At 47.9% G+C, this 15122-nt stretch overlaps 1 protein-coding gene across 1 annotated transcript in view; it reads right to left on the bottom strand.

The window, feature by feature from the left end:
- Window positions 1–15122, bottom strand: part of IQGAP1 (IQ motif containing GTPase activating protein 1) — a 488190-nt gene that overhangs the window by 175988 nt on the left and 297080 nt on the right. Inside the window, exon 16 of the mRNA XM_078683320.1 lies at window positions 3397–3487. Coding sequence (XP_078539446.1) covers window positions 3397–3487 — 91 coding nt within the window. The remainder of the gene's footprint in view (window positions 1–3396; window positions 3488–15122) is intronic.

Genomic DNA, 15122 nt, shown 5'->3' with positions numbered 1-15122 from the left:
CAACTGCTGCAATAATAATATATATGAACGCGAGTAGCAGGCTGTCTCCTCTGCCTCTTTCCCCACTTATCCACCTGACCATCACTCCAAATAGACTCTCTGTCCCTTACAGAAAAAAAAGGAACTTCCACTTGTTTCTCACCTCTTGTAACATGGATGCCATTAGGCCTAATTCTAGCATTGAAAATAAGCTGCTACGCCTCTTTTGAACAGTGAAACATGAGATGCAATGTGTCACTCACTTTCTGGGCTCGAGTGCCACTGCGCCTGCTTTACTAATTAGAAATTGTCCTTTTAATGGATTTATAAAAAAAAATTGCAATGGGCAAACTGAGCTTACCTGTTACTAAAATGTATTCTTTGAATGTACTTGTTTTAGCCTAAACACTAATTGGCCTATTACGATGTTGTCTCGTAAACGGGATCGACCGACCTTGGGTTGGCGGTCCCGCCCACCTCATTAGGATGCAACCGAACACGGTTTGCTCGCATTCCGACATTTCCCTATGGGAGCATGCATTCCGCCTGTTAACCAGCCATAACACATGCTCCCATAGGAAAATGTGAGGTGTTGTTCATCCCTGCACCCTTGGCAGACACCTCAAGGTGCTTGCCACAGGGTGCAGGGATTACCAGGGGGCACAACTGGACCACCAGTGAGTCAGAGGGAAACTGCCCAAAGAATGTATGGAAGGTCACTAGGGGAGGCTTTATACTTTCTATCTATCTGATGGGCTCCTCAAAAATCTCCATGGCAGGTTGAGGACCCCTTTGAGCACCAGGAGGTATCAGAGGAAGCGTTGAGTGGAAAATGTTTCCAAAAGGGAATCATCCTCTTCTTGCTGACGTGGAATTTAGAGGGGAAGGCTTAGCAGGGTACACGTATGGTCTGTGTTTGCAGAGGGTTCAATATCATAATAGCTCCATAGGTCTGGGCCCTGTGGGTCATGAGTGGGGTCATTAGGGTCACAAGGTAGCCTAGGACTGTCCCTTCTCCTTGAGTATGAGAACCCCTGAGGTGAGTGCTGTGGTGTCTTTAAAGGCAACACAGGAGGTACAGGGGAAGGAGAAGGTGGAAGAGGAGGAGGGAAGGAAGGAGGACAACGAGCAGGAGGCAGGGGAGAGGTAGCTCTGTTGTGTCTCAGGCCTTTTGTAAGTGGTAGGCACCGGTAGGTCGATGGTCTCTTCAAATGTCAACTTCTTCTTAAGAGGAGGAACAGAGTCCTTCGGAACCTTTGGAGGCTTCACCAGCATCCGACAAGTGTCTGGCTGGATATGGATCCGCTACTGCAGAGCATCCAGATGTTCTTGTAGCTGCTCGAAGACTGGCTGTCCGAAGTCTTCAGAAGCAGCAGAGAAGGCAGAGGAGGTAGAGAGCCTCGATGGGATAGTAGATAGTCACCCACCGGAGGACACTGAGCTCAATCTTGACACTGGTCCCGACGCCAATCTCACACTTAGCTTCGAGTGTTTCGGGGCCATCTGCCTTGGCTCTGAAATCTGCGGCTCTACCTCTTTTGAGTCAGAGGCTGGGTGAGGGTTCGCCTTCAGATCCGGAACCGAAGTGGAGGACGAGACTCTGTACTTCTAGGAGGAATTTGCCGTTCAGTGTGTCTCGGAATGGCAGTGTTGGCCATGGCTGGAAGGCGGTGGCGCACGAGAGGCCTCGTGGCCGGTATGGGAGACCGGGGCTGGTGCCTCTCGGTGTTGAGTAAGGAAAGCATCAGTCTTCTCTGCTGTCTTTAGTTGCTGCTGGGCGGTAGAGGCTCTTAGGCCTCGACGTCCGGCACCGAGTCAATGCTTTCCGACAAGAAGGCTGGTTCCATTTCGAAGCCTGGAGCATCCACCTCTTCAATATCCGACTCTATGGGCTCTCCAAAGATGTCCAGAGTGTCTTCCGCCTGTCTATGTGGCATGACGGCTGAGGTGAGGCGAAGGGTGAGTTGGTTATTTAGAGTCTTTTTGTTATGGAACGAAAGACACACTGAACAGGAGTCCTCTCTGTGATCGGGAGACAAGCAGTGATTGCAGACTTTTGTGGAGGTCGTCCTTAGGTACCTGGCATTGCAAGTAGGACAGAATTGAAATGTAGTCCTTTCCATCACAGGGACAGCCTCGTGCCTCGACGGTGGGAAAAAGCAACCTAACAATGGAGCTGATTTCCATGCACAACACCACTAATAGGTGAAGTCAGTAGGTCCTGTGACTGAAAAAGAATTTCTTTGAAGAAAAGCAAGTTGTACATGTCCAAGCCCAACACTAGATGGCGGAAGAGTGCACAGCAGGTGTATTTACAGCTACACATGCCACAAACTAGACAGTTACTGTGGGGTTTAGGGAAAGTGTCTCTGGGAATAGACTACAGCAGGATGGCTAGTCATTGCACATTGCATTCTGTAGACAAACTAGAGAAGAATAAACAGTCAGTGAGGTCAATGTAAACTGCCTTTATTCTATTCTGCAGTATTTGTAATACCCGTGGGCCTCGAAGCACTTTCACAGCTACTGTAGAACATCCCAGTGATAAGATTACTCCCTGAATAGCCAGGTCTTTAAAGCTTTGCAGAAGGGGAGAGACTAGAGTAGACTGGACAGTGACGAGGGCCAGTGTGCATTGCAGCTGTGTGAATGACTTTAATAGAAGAAGAGATTATCAGTGAGGGCAGTGTAAGTTGACTCTCGAGGAAGCCTACAGAATAATGGACTGTCAGTGTGGGGTCAATGGAAAAGATCTCTGAGGAATAGCTACAGAAGTACAGTGCACTACACGTTGTCCTTGTTGAAAAGGATGAACCACTTGTGCAGTCAATGTGAACAGCCTCTGTGGGCGAGACTAGAGTACACGGGGCCACCAGTGGAGTCAGTGTATGCTCCCTAGAGAACAACAGAAGTGTTAAAGAATGGACTGCAACTTGTGGAAACACAAAGTTGAGTTGATAGTCCGTGTTTGGGAGAATGCAAATAAAAGAGGAATTATTGTAGTATTGCCTCTCTTTAGGTACCTTAGATAGTTAGGGAGAGAATGGTGTTCCAGCTGTTTTACTGCTCTTTTGAGACATGCAGTGGAGCAGAGTTGCATTTCTGACATTACTGTTCTTGAGAAAATACCAAGTGTTATAAAATTACAGTATTTTGGCCCACAGCTGCCCCTGTGAAGTATGTACATTGCAAAGATGCATTGGTGATAAACCTGTATTGCTGCATTTCAAGAGCACGGACTGTGTCTGAAAGCAGAAATGATTGTATAAGAATAATGATCCTTCCACCAAGTTGCTATTGCCCCGACCCCCAACCCTCTACCTCCTCTAGTATTTTCCCCTTCATTTTCCCAAAACTCTAAGAAAAGTAATTATAGTCCAGCTTTTAATTTGAAAGAATATCAGCCTCGATACATACATCGCTGAGCATCCTCAGTCTCCTTATTGGACCGGTGAATTCCATCCTGGATCTCATCCAACCATAAGACAGCAGACTCGTCCTGGGTCTCCTGTAGCACAAAGAAAGAGGAAGGGCCTTAAATGATTTTATATAGAAGCTCAAGTGTGCCTGAACTCCTAAGTATTTAATATGCTTGTGAATATGCAGCTGCAAGCACACCGTAGCCATCTACATAACTCTAATGCACAGGAGTTACACTTGCACTACAACAACCAGAGGCACACATTTCATTACATTTTTAGAAATGCAGTACATGAACAAGATCAACATAAACAGGTTGACAAAATGTGAATCACATGGACATACTTTTTTTCCAGAAGTATTGCAACACATACACAGTCTAAAAGTATATTAAAATGGTGTGATAATAGGGGAGCTTTCAATCAGGTATACTGTAAAATTCAACTGACGTATGAAATTTATTATATACCATCATCAAAGCTTTATTTCGATATATATAATATCATAAAAGCACATTTCAAATATAAAACACAATACATTGACAATACATTTTCGTTAAAAAGTTGCTTATAAAAACCTTAGATATTACAATAAATAATTTAAAAAAGATTAAACTTTATCAGCTTTGTGAATATTTGAGCATATAAAAAAAGATACAGCTAAAATTTATCTCATCAAATAGCCCTTAGCCTTATCAACCAAGCCCAACTAAGAAATTTGGCCACCCCGCACACTAAGGTTTTGCTAGCATCAGCCTTAAGAATTCTAAGTGCAACGGAGTGGTCCCTGGTTCCAAGCAGCAGGCACACAGGTTTGAGCTGTCTAGGTTTTATATAGGCTGGGCATACGAAAAAGACATGAGCAATATTTTCAGTGACACCTTCACAAATTGGGCAATCAGGAGAAGTTTGATGCTGCGGCTTCCACTTACAAGTACGATCACGAAGGGGGAGTGTTCCCATCCTAAACTGTACATAAAGAGATCTGTCTCTGGGTTTCTTGATAAAATATAGGTAGGGCTCCAGGCGGGCCTTTGGTTTGTGCTGTCGAAATGCCTCGGTCAGCCTACCTGGATTTGGGTCCCTCTGCTCGTGATCATCAACTCAAGCCCAGTAAGCTCGCTTAGTTTCAGTTTTGGACAGCAATGCCCCGGGCTCCCGGCCAGAAGCAAGACCCGTCTCCAGTAAAAGCTTCTTCATATTGGATATCCAACTAATTTTATGAGCTCCATGAAGGTTCATAACCTCTCTTAAACCGTCAGCACACCTTGAGAGCTCAGGGGTACGCCATAATCGAGCCCAATATAAAAGAGGGCGTAAAGTAACTAGGTCCTTATTGGAGCGACGGCCCAGGTCACTCAAGAGAGGTCTAGTAGGAGTACCCCTCAGGAGCAATACAAGCTCCCTAAAGAACTTGTTCTCTGCGATGACTAAAGCATCAACACATTCAAAGCCCCAGAGCTCTGCATCGTAGAGGGCACAGCCTACAGCTTTTGCAGCGTAGATATCCAGAGCAGGAGCAATGGGCTTAGAAGTGGATGCTCGATGTTCCCTCCCTAGTACTCCAACTACCCTCTTATGGCTTAACACCATTTTGTCAATATGTGGCTGCCATTTAAGCTTGTCTGAAATTCTAATTCCCAAGTAGTCAAACTCCTTTACACGTTCCAGAGACACCCCGTCAAGAGATAAGGTGGATCTAGACGATCTACTCGGGTTAAAATAAAGGGGCTTAGTTTTCGATGTGTTTATGACAAGACCCCTGGGCTTGCAAAACAAACAGAAGCGATCCAATAGCTTCTGTAATCCTGCGGGAGTTTTTGATACCAACAACGTATCATCCGTGAAGAGTAGTGCGGGGACTTTATCACCCGCCAAGACCGGGGCATCAGCATTAATTTCAAGCAAAAAGGAAACTACACCATTCACAAATAACGTGAAAAGTGTCGGGGCCAGGACGCACCCCTGGTGTACCCCTCTATTCACAGGGATTTTATCATTTTTTTGCTCCTGTGTACCCCATCTAATACGGGCATAAGTTCCATCATGCATACGAGATAGGAGATTCAGAATCGGTAAGGGAATCCCCATTTCCTCCAGGACCAGCCATAGGCGGTCTCGGGGGACCAAGTCAAAGGCGGTCTTTAGGTCAATAAATGCCAAATAAAGACCGCCCTTGCCAATGGTAACCACCTTCCAGTGTAAAAGGACCAACCTAAATGCCTGGTCTATCGTGCTTGTGCAAGCCCTGAAGCCCGCCTGAAAAGGTGAAATAATATTGTTCTCATCGGCCCAGGAAAGAATCCTCTCCAGGAGTACCCTGCCAACCAATTTTTGCCCCGCATCAATAAGGCTTATTGGGCGGTAGATGGCAGGGTCCCCCCTGGAGCCCTTCTTGTATTTAGGGATCACTTCGGCCACCTTCCATGAGTTCGGGACAGGTGAGCCTTCTAGCAAAGCATTCGTAAGAGTTTCAAAGTAAGAGGCCCAACCTTCAGGGTTGGCTTTAAAAAGGTCGCCTGGTACACCATCCTGCCCCGGGGCTTTAGCAGATACAATCTTGGTTAATGCATCCATCACCTCTTTCTTATCTACTTTAATAAATGCAGCCTGACCAGAATCAGTAACCAAGGCACCATAAGAGGGCCCTGGAGTACCGGGCTGGTCATCGCCCCCATAGAGTGTCCTAAAATGCTCAAACCATTCCCTATCTGTTATGTGATTGGGGGTTTGATCCGGATCACAGCCGTTGGATCTTCTAACTAGGGCCCAAAATAGTTCTCCATTCTTAGCTTTACTAGCAGCTCTAAGACTGTCCCAATGCGATTCTTCCCACTCCTTTTTAGCTGTTGTAATAGCTTGTTTGTAGTGTGATCTGACCAGCCGAACAGCAACTGGGTTGCCAGATTTAATAGCATTAATCAGGCTATTCTTCCTCCTTCTGTAATTGCCATCAAACCACTTCTGCACTGGCTTGACAATCATCGGGCTCTTTTTACCAGAAACTGTGAACAGTTTACCAATCTGGCCTATAGTCTCAGTATAAATTATTTCCGCCACCACAGGCCCAACCACGTCCTTACATGCTGCAGATAGTCTTAAAGACTGCTCACTAAGGATTCCTTCCAAAGCGCTTAGTCTTGTTTCCTCCATAATAAACTTTGGCCACTTAAGAAACCTATTGCAATTGGATGGTGCAACTATCTTAGTTATTAATGTCGCGCTAATGGAGGGACTATACTCCTTCCTCTGCCATGGATCCACCATGGTGAGGGACAAGGGGTTATGGTCACTATCTACTGATGGTATAATGACCATATCCACCACTGATTTCCATGCCCTCCTATCCACCATTATGTAGTCAATTCTACTTTCACACGATACACTATTATATGTATTAGCCCCCTGAGCATCAGAGATAGTGCGCCCATTTACAGCTTTTAGACCTGATTCAATCATTAGGGCGTTCAATTGGATAACAACTGGTGACCATCTCCTCACGGGCATAAGCGAGAGAGACGGAATGCCCCATCGGGCATCTTCATCATAAACTCCAAGAATGTCATCTGCTGCCAGAGGCTCAAACAAACAGTTTAGGTCCCCGACAACCAGAACGAAGGAGTCAGGAGGACACAATTTAAGCAAATCAGATAAAATAGAAATAGTGGAGCATTTGGCCCCCCCTTGGGTGCCTCTAGCGTAAACATAAAAAAATTCCCAAGTGGAAGTACCATTCAAGCCCTTGATAGAAAGTCTCATAACATCCAGAGATGAACAAGTGTGATGAGTAGTCTTGAGGTTGAGGTCTACCCTAACCCATACCATAAGCCCTCCAGAGGGTCGACCTCGCCCAACCGTAGTAGCAGCTACATGAAAACAAGAATACCCCAGCTTGTATATAGGTTCAAGGCACCATGTTTCTTGGAATAAGCATATATCAAATCCTTCAATGAAGTCATACCAGTCCGGTGACAGGAGCTTGTTTCGCTGACCTGACACATTCCACAAGACAAGTTTGAGATCATTGATGTGAACATTACAGGAGATTGGGGCACATGGAGTTGGGCTTAAGTCCTGGCTAACCATGTTATTAACCCTCATGGGTTCCGAGACTAAAGTTGAGTCCTCTGGGCCTGTGGGCTGTGGGGGTACAGAAGGATGGGGAGAGCAATTACCCAGAGGAGGAGAGGAACAAGTCAGAGCTCCTACACCATTATGGAGTCAGTCAACAGCTTCCAGACAGTTAAAACGATTGTGGGTTGAGATAGGGTCCAAGTGCAGAGAAGGCATAGGCCAACCCACCTGGGGGGGCCCTCTCCCATTTCGCTGTACCATTGTCCAACCATCTGCCTGAGAAGTAAAATGACCTGGGGGGTAAAAATAAGTCAGCGGAAGAGTGTGTATAGTCACACCTGAGCTGGGATATCTCCAGTTACAAATATATTCAACAATTCTAGGGTTGTTAAAGTTGATCAGGATACAATCCCCCCTTATATTTTTGGCCAGATGGCCAACCCATGGCACCCTCCTAATCATGAGTATTTTGCCCACAATGTGAGGGGGCAGTGGTCTGTTTATGTTTAACCAGTGGACAACCCTATTCCGCAAAGATATAGGGGTCTCCACCTCAAATTTACCCAGCTCTGGAACCCCTGCTAGAATTACACCACAAGTGGACAGACCTCCGGGGGTAGATTTAAGATATTGTTCCCCTTGGGAGTCTGTGCTGTGGGAACCTCGCCACCTCCACTGCCCTGGGGTACATTCCGCTTCCGTGATCTACTTATATTAGCATCTGCTAAGTCCTTATCAAGGGGTGCAACTGATGCCCCTTGGGCAGTACTTGATGCTACCGTGACCTTTGGGGCCACAGGAGCTTGTATTCTACTAGGTTTAACTAGCGATTTAGCAGCTATGAGAGTAGCAACCCTTAACGAGGGTTCTACAATTCCCTTAAAGTCACGCTCAATCCTTTTTAGGTGTACTTCAATTTTACTCAGTCTATCCTCAAGTGGACGTAAGAGAGCTCTAAGCGTATCATATATAACAGTTGACTCAACGTCCTTGGCCCCATCCCTGTTGCCTTGGCTTGTCAACCCACCTATTTCCTGGTGCGCCCCTCTAGGCGATGTAGGATCTACTGAACCCGGAGCAGGGCTTGCAGAATCGCCCACATTAGGCCGCTCCAGACTAGCTGGATGTGAGAAGTTGGCCTGATGTGCAGTGCTCACTATTCTAGTGATCACTATATATCAGTCCAAACAACCCTTATTGATGATTGGTTGTAAGTCAACCTTATAGACCAGCTATCCTAGTAGCATGGATACGAGCAGTCTAAGGCTAAGACTCTAGAGGGCGTGTTAAGCCAGCTGTTTTACCATCACATTACCCCTTGAACACCCAGTGAAAGGACACCACACAAGTGTTATGAAAATAAACAGTGTATTTATTAGAATCACAACAACCCTGTACTCTTTATGAGGACAGGGTGCTAGGCACACAACAAAACTCTTACGAAAATACTTAAGTTAGCACGTTATACACAAATGCCCGAGGGGCACGAAAAACCATATACTTAAAAAGTGGAATGCGAATTACTAGCAGGTAAGTAACAGTTCTAATAGGCTTTGGAATCGCTAGGACTTGACTAGGGAATCGTTAGATTACTACTAGGAGACCTAGGGGACTCGGGTGCAGAGTGTGCACTCTCACGCGGGATGCGGGACAAAGTCTATGGAGGCTAGTAAAGGCAAAGTTAGTGTTCACGGGCGAACCCGACCTGGTAGGAAGAAAACGACAGTGGATCCTGACCCTAGGATAGTGAGGCTATGCTGGGACACCGAGGTGCCGAAGTTACCTAGCCCAGGGGCTGCAGCTGCATAGGTCTGAAAAGACGTCGGGGATCTCGTTGCCGGACCAGGAGCCTGGAAGGAAGAAGTTGCTGGCAGACGACCAGTGAAGAAAAGTTCGATGGATCCAAGCCTGGATCAAGGAAGAAGAAAACCTGAAAGCAGAGGGGACCAAGTTCTTGAATCACTAGCCAGTGATTAAGTGGGCACCAGGATGGCACCGGGCGAAGTCACCGCAGTCAGGTGAGTGGGCGCTGTTGGGCTCTGCAGTCTCTCGGACCAGGAGGCGTTGTCGGCGACCAGGATGGAGGTGCGAGCTGTCCCACGAAGGTTCTTGCTGTCGACGTCGCTGGACCCAGGATTGGGCAACAAGTCTTGGCAAATGCAAGGCCCACGCGGTGGACCTAAAATGGCGTCTTGGGTGGACCAGGAGGGTCCAGGGTACTTCTCCGATGGAGGGAAGCAAGGGCCAGTCTGGAGCAACCAGACCAGCAGCAGAAATGTCGTCGGGCGTCGTCAGGAAGGCCACAAGCCAGCGGGCTAGTAGCCAAACAACGCGGTGAGCAGTAAAAAGCAGAAGGGCCCCACGCAGATCGTGGAGATGCTGGGGGGCTGCTCTTCGGTGCTGGAGCTGCTCAGGGTGGGGGCTTCTCGGACCCCAAAGCACTCACCAGGAATTCACTCGGCGGGCTTGCTGGAAAGAAGTCGTGCAGTCTTGCAGATGGCCGGTCCCTTGAGGTCTCGTCGCACCCACGGTTCTCAGCTGGGCTGTAGAGGTCAGAGGTGCCAGGGAAGCCGGTTCTCGTCGAGCTGGGCAGTCGGATTCCGGAGGAAGGACTTGCAGCAGACCGCAGTGTTCTTAGATGGTGCCTGCGGATGCAGGGTGACTACTCCTTAGTCACAAGGGAGAAATCTTAGGAAGAAGTCTTGAGTTCCTTTCGCAGAAAGTAGTTTCAGGATTCAAAGATGATCTGATTTGGAAGGGGGCCAGTTCCTACCTTTATCCTGTAAAAAGGGGCTGGCACGCGACTAAGTCCTGCCCTAGGGGTGGGACTAGGAGGGGGGTGGTTACACCCACTTCCTTGGCGGGCTTTTCCCCAGCACAGGGTCTGGAGTGACCCTGGAACTGGTTCCAGCCAGCCTATGCACAGTGAGCACCGGGGTGCCACGTGCAGTCACCTTCCTCTAAAGCCCTGCCTACCTACAATACACAAAACCCTGTCTGGGACGGTGCTGGCACCGCCCCTGGCAGGAAACCCTTTGTCCTTGCCTCCTGCTCTGGGAGGACTCCCAGCAGCAGGAGGGCAGACTTGTGTCTCGGTGGCAGCATCCATTTTGTGGAGCTGAGGCTCTGTTCGACTTTAACCGGGGTTAGGGGTTACATACATGTCGTGTCCCTCTAGAAGGGTGGAATGCTAACCCCGTCGCCAGAATTGGCGAGGGGTTAGTATTCCAATTCGTATGACACCTTACTCGACATGTTTTGATAAAGCGATACCAGAGTTGGCACATAACCGCGAGGATTATAATGCACTTAAGAGTATATGGTATGCGATATCATGGAAACGGCTAAGGGATGGGTCCCGAAAGCCGCAGACAGGCTCAGCTCATGCCAGAGCACCATCTCACACGATTCCAAGCACTCTGCCTTCAGGATTGTTAAGGCCTGCCATAGGAGTGACTGATAGGAGATCTGTGTGTCCATTTTTAGGGTTAGATATAGGTATACTATATCTAAAGCAAAGGGTGATTACACCACCTTGCCCCAGCTGTCAAGCAGCCAGTTGTGTCAGATTTGGATGGCCAGCCAGGGGTGGCATAATACATGCTGCAGCCCCTGGTAGGCCCTGGGTACACCTATGCCCTGGGTACCTAAGGTACACTGTACAGGGACTGATAAGGTGACTCAGTATCCAATTTAGATATGTACCTAAGGTACATGGAATCCATTTTACAGAGAGAGCAGTAGGCCTGGGGCCCTGAATAGCAGGGTCCCAGGTCAACTAAGTCAGAAAACCAGCAAAACACCAGGCAAAAAAGTTGGGGGCAACCATAGTCAGGGATCAACCTTCCTACATAACCCCCCCCAAACGAAAGGAGATAAGGCTATCCTTGTCCAGGTAAGCCTATATTGCCTAAGTGGCCATTTAAGGAAGTACCAGCACTGGCATGGTTACCCCCTATGTCATGGTCCACTAAGCAACCCCTCACCCTAAGGGTGTCTGAGGGTCTCCACCATAGGGAATCTCTACCTGTGGTGTGTTTTGTCAAAGAAAAAGGCTGGTGCTGAAATGGAGTACTGAAGTGAGGCTCCACTAACTTTGGGCTCAGCTTCCTCCAATCATCATCCACCATAGAGGCCTTCCTTTCCAAGACTGAGTTGTTTTGGGCTCTCAGGGTCAACCTCTGGCTACCTACAGCTGGAGGTTGGGTCCCTCTGTTTGGCTTACTGGAGGGACAGGTCAGGTCTGGGGCCCTCAGGTCCCAAGTTTGGCTGTGCCCAACAGTGTCCATCTGTGGGAGGTCCCTAACTATTTTTAAGGGGGATCCCTCAGGAGTATGTTTTATTTTCACTTGGCTAGGACTACTAGCTTCAGTGCCCTTAATCTGCTGATTGGGAAATTCTTTTGGACAGGGGGCCCCTTGGGGTCCAACACTGGCCTCCCTGACCTCTACAGCCCTGGGCTGACTGAGGCAGGGTAGAGAGGGGCAGGTTACCTGCTCCAGACTGGGTCCCACCTTGGAAGGGTCCACTAACATCAGGGGTTCTGCCAGGCTAGGCCTGACTACCTCTGTGGCAGTTTCTTCACAAGGGGTCAGATCAGTTCCCTGAGGAGGCTGATCTTTTCCTAAAGTCTGGTGGGAGGGAGATTTCTCTTCCTCCTCAATGCTCTCTGTCTGAGTGGAGTGATCCATAGTTTCAGGCTTCACAACACTATCATCTGTCTGAGTTTGAGCTGTGGCCATCACAACTCTCCCAACCTTTTCAGGAGGGGGCTCAGTTTGGGTGTGGGCTGTTACCATGACAGCCTTGACAACCTGTTCTGGGAAGGAAGTTGTCTGAGATTGGGTTGTGACTGGCACAACCCTCCTGACCTGTTCAGGGAGGACATCTTGGACTGGGGCTGTGGCTATCACTGCCCCACTAACCTTACCATGGGTATTTACCATTTTAGAATGGGTTTCTTGCTCAACTTCAGCCCAGGCTGAGAGCTCTAAGTCATTCCCCAGTAGGCAATCTACAGGCAAGTTTGGTGACACTGCCACTCTCTTGTGGCCAGTGACACCTCCCCAGCTGAGATTGACCACTGCCATGGGATGATCTCTCTGTACTCCATCAATATTGGTCACCTGGTATGTGGCACCAGGTAAAAGTTGCCTTGAGGGGACTAGACTCTCAGTCACCATAGTGATGCTAGCCCCTGTATCTCTATCGGCCTCAACTTTTATACCATTGATGAGGGGCTCCTGTCTGTACTTGCCCAAAGTGTTGGGACAAGTTGTGAAGTTGGCAAACCCCATGCCAGTCTCACAGACAAGAGTATCTAAGTTTGGGGACCTGGTTAGGCCAGAGTCCCCAGGAACTCCCAAAGTAAATGCACCCAAATTCTTGGGGGCACTCCCACCACCTGGGGGATTACTACTAGTAGTAACAGGAGGTTTGGGAATGTTACTTGGGGGTATGTTTTCCTTAGTGTTATTCTTTGGGCAACTGCTGTCAGTTTTTAAATGACCCACCTGTTTACAGGGATAACAATAAGGTTTCTTCTGGTTGTTGGAAGGATTCTGGGACCCACCCCCCTCAGAGGATTTTTGGGGCCCTGATGTGGTTTGATCTGTAGATTTATTCCCACCCTTCTCTTGAGGCTTGGTTGATTCCTTTTTCTGGTCACCACCTTGGTTCTTGGGCCTAATCCTGGTTCTGACCCATTTGTCTGCCCTCTTACCCAATTCTTGTGGAGAGGTCAGATCAGAGTCTACCAGGTGCTGGTGTAATAACTGGTTCTGACAATTATTTAAGACTTGCTCTCTCATAATTAGATTATACAATCCCTTGAAATCAGTAACCTTACTACCCAGTAGCCAGCCTTCCAAAGCCTTAGTGGCACAATCAACAAAGTCAGACCAGTCCTGAGACTGAGTTTTCTGGGTGTCTCTGAACAGCAACCTGTACTGCTCAGTGGTTAAACCAAACCCATCAACCAGTGCATTTTTCAGGACCTGGTAATTGTTAGCATCCTCAACTCTAGTAGTGAGGAGCTTATCTCTACCTTTACCATCAAAGGAGAGCCACAGTATAGCTGCCCACTGACTCTGGGGAATGCCCTGCACAGTGCAGGCCCTCTCCAGAGCAGCCATCCATTTCTGGATATCATCCCCTTGCTTAAAGGGGGGCACTATTTTAGTCAGGTGTTTAGTGTCTAAACCCTTCTCTCTATTTCTTGGGAGATTGCTGCCACCAGTGGGAGCTAGCCCACTCATCTGCTGCTCTCTTGCCAGGGCAAGCTTCTCTTTGGCCAGGGCAATTTCTTCCCTTTCAATCCTCAGTTCAGCTTGTCTCATCCTAGCCTCATGCTCCCTTCTCTGAGGGGAAGTAAATCTCCTCTGTGGAGGATTCCTTCTCCCCTGAGAAGAGGCATTAGAGTGCAGAGATCTATTGGAGTCCCTAGAAAGAGATCTATCTCTCCTAACTCCAAGGTTAGGCCCACTTCGGGTTAGTACTGGGGGTCCCCCAGATCCTAGCCCAAGTAAGTCTAAGTTGGTCCTAGTTAGCCTTCTGACTACCTCAAGACCCTTGTCTACCTCATCCCCAGAGAGTACCTCCTGATCCTCCTCCTCAACTGCTGAATCAGTGTTGGGGAGATCTGGATCCCCAGAGGTTCCCTCTAAGGCTGGCATGTTCTCATGTAACTGAGAAAGCTTTCTGGCATCATATGTCTCTAAGAGACCTATCAGAAAGGGAGTGGTGGGGTTAGACCCCTGCTTCAGTTTCCTGGAGACACAGATTTGTCTCATCTCCTGGAAACTGAGAGCTGCATATCTTGAAGTGACCTGTGGAGGGTCAACACTGACCAGGGGAGTCTCAGTAGAGTCCCCCTGAGTCGACATGCTTTTCTAGTGAGGTGTAAGTGGTGCACTTACCTACACTATATGTTTGCCTACTGATCCCTTGCTAGAGTTGTAGTTTAGGGTGTGCTAGGCCCTAGGAGCTACAACAGCTGGTTCAGTAGAACTCAGAGTATTCTAAGCTAAGTTATATGTACCTTTAGTACTTATGTGATCTTTCACAAGATATTCTTAGGGCATGTGTGGTAAAACAACAGCAAGCTCAAATCCCAACCGCTGCTCACCAATGTGAGAAGTTGGCCTGATGTGCAGTGCTCACTATTCTAGTGATCACTATATATCAGTCCAAACAACCCTTATTGATGATTGGTTGTAAGTCAACCTTATAGACCAGCTATCCTAGTAGCATGGATACGAGCAGTCTAAGGCTAAGACTCTAGAGGGCGTGTTAAGCCAGCTGTTTTACCATCACATTACCCCTTGAACACCCAGTGAAAGGACACCACACAAGTGTTATGAAAATAAACAGTGTATTTATTAGAATCACAACAACCCTGTACTCTTTATGAGGACAGGGTGCTAGGCACACAACAAAACTCTTACGAAAATACTTAAGTTAGCACGTTATACACAAATGCCCGAGGGGCACGAAAAACCATATACTTAAAAAGTGGAATGCAAATTACTAGCAGGTAAGTAACAGTTCTAATAGGCTTTGGAATCGCTAGGACTTGACTAGGGAATCGTTAGATTACTACTAGGAGACCTAGGGGACTCGGGTGCAGAGTGTGCACTCTCACGCGGGATG

Source organism: Lissotriton helveticus, chromosome 3_1, assembly GCF_964261635.1.
Source record: "Lissotriton helveticus chromosome 3_1, aLisHel1.1, whole genome shotgun sequence".
NCBI lineage: Eukaryota > Metazoa > Chordata > Amphibia > Caudata > Salamandridae > Lissotriton > Lissotriton helveticus.
The sequence above is the reverse complement of the archived record's forward strand: the minus strand, read 5'-3'. Positions and strand labels throughout refer to the sequence as shown.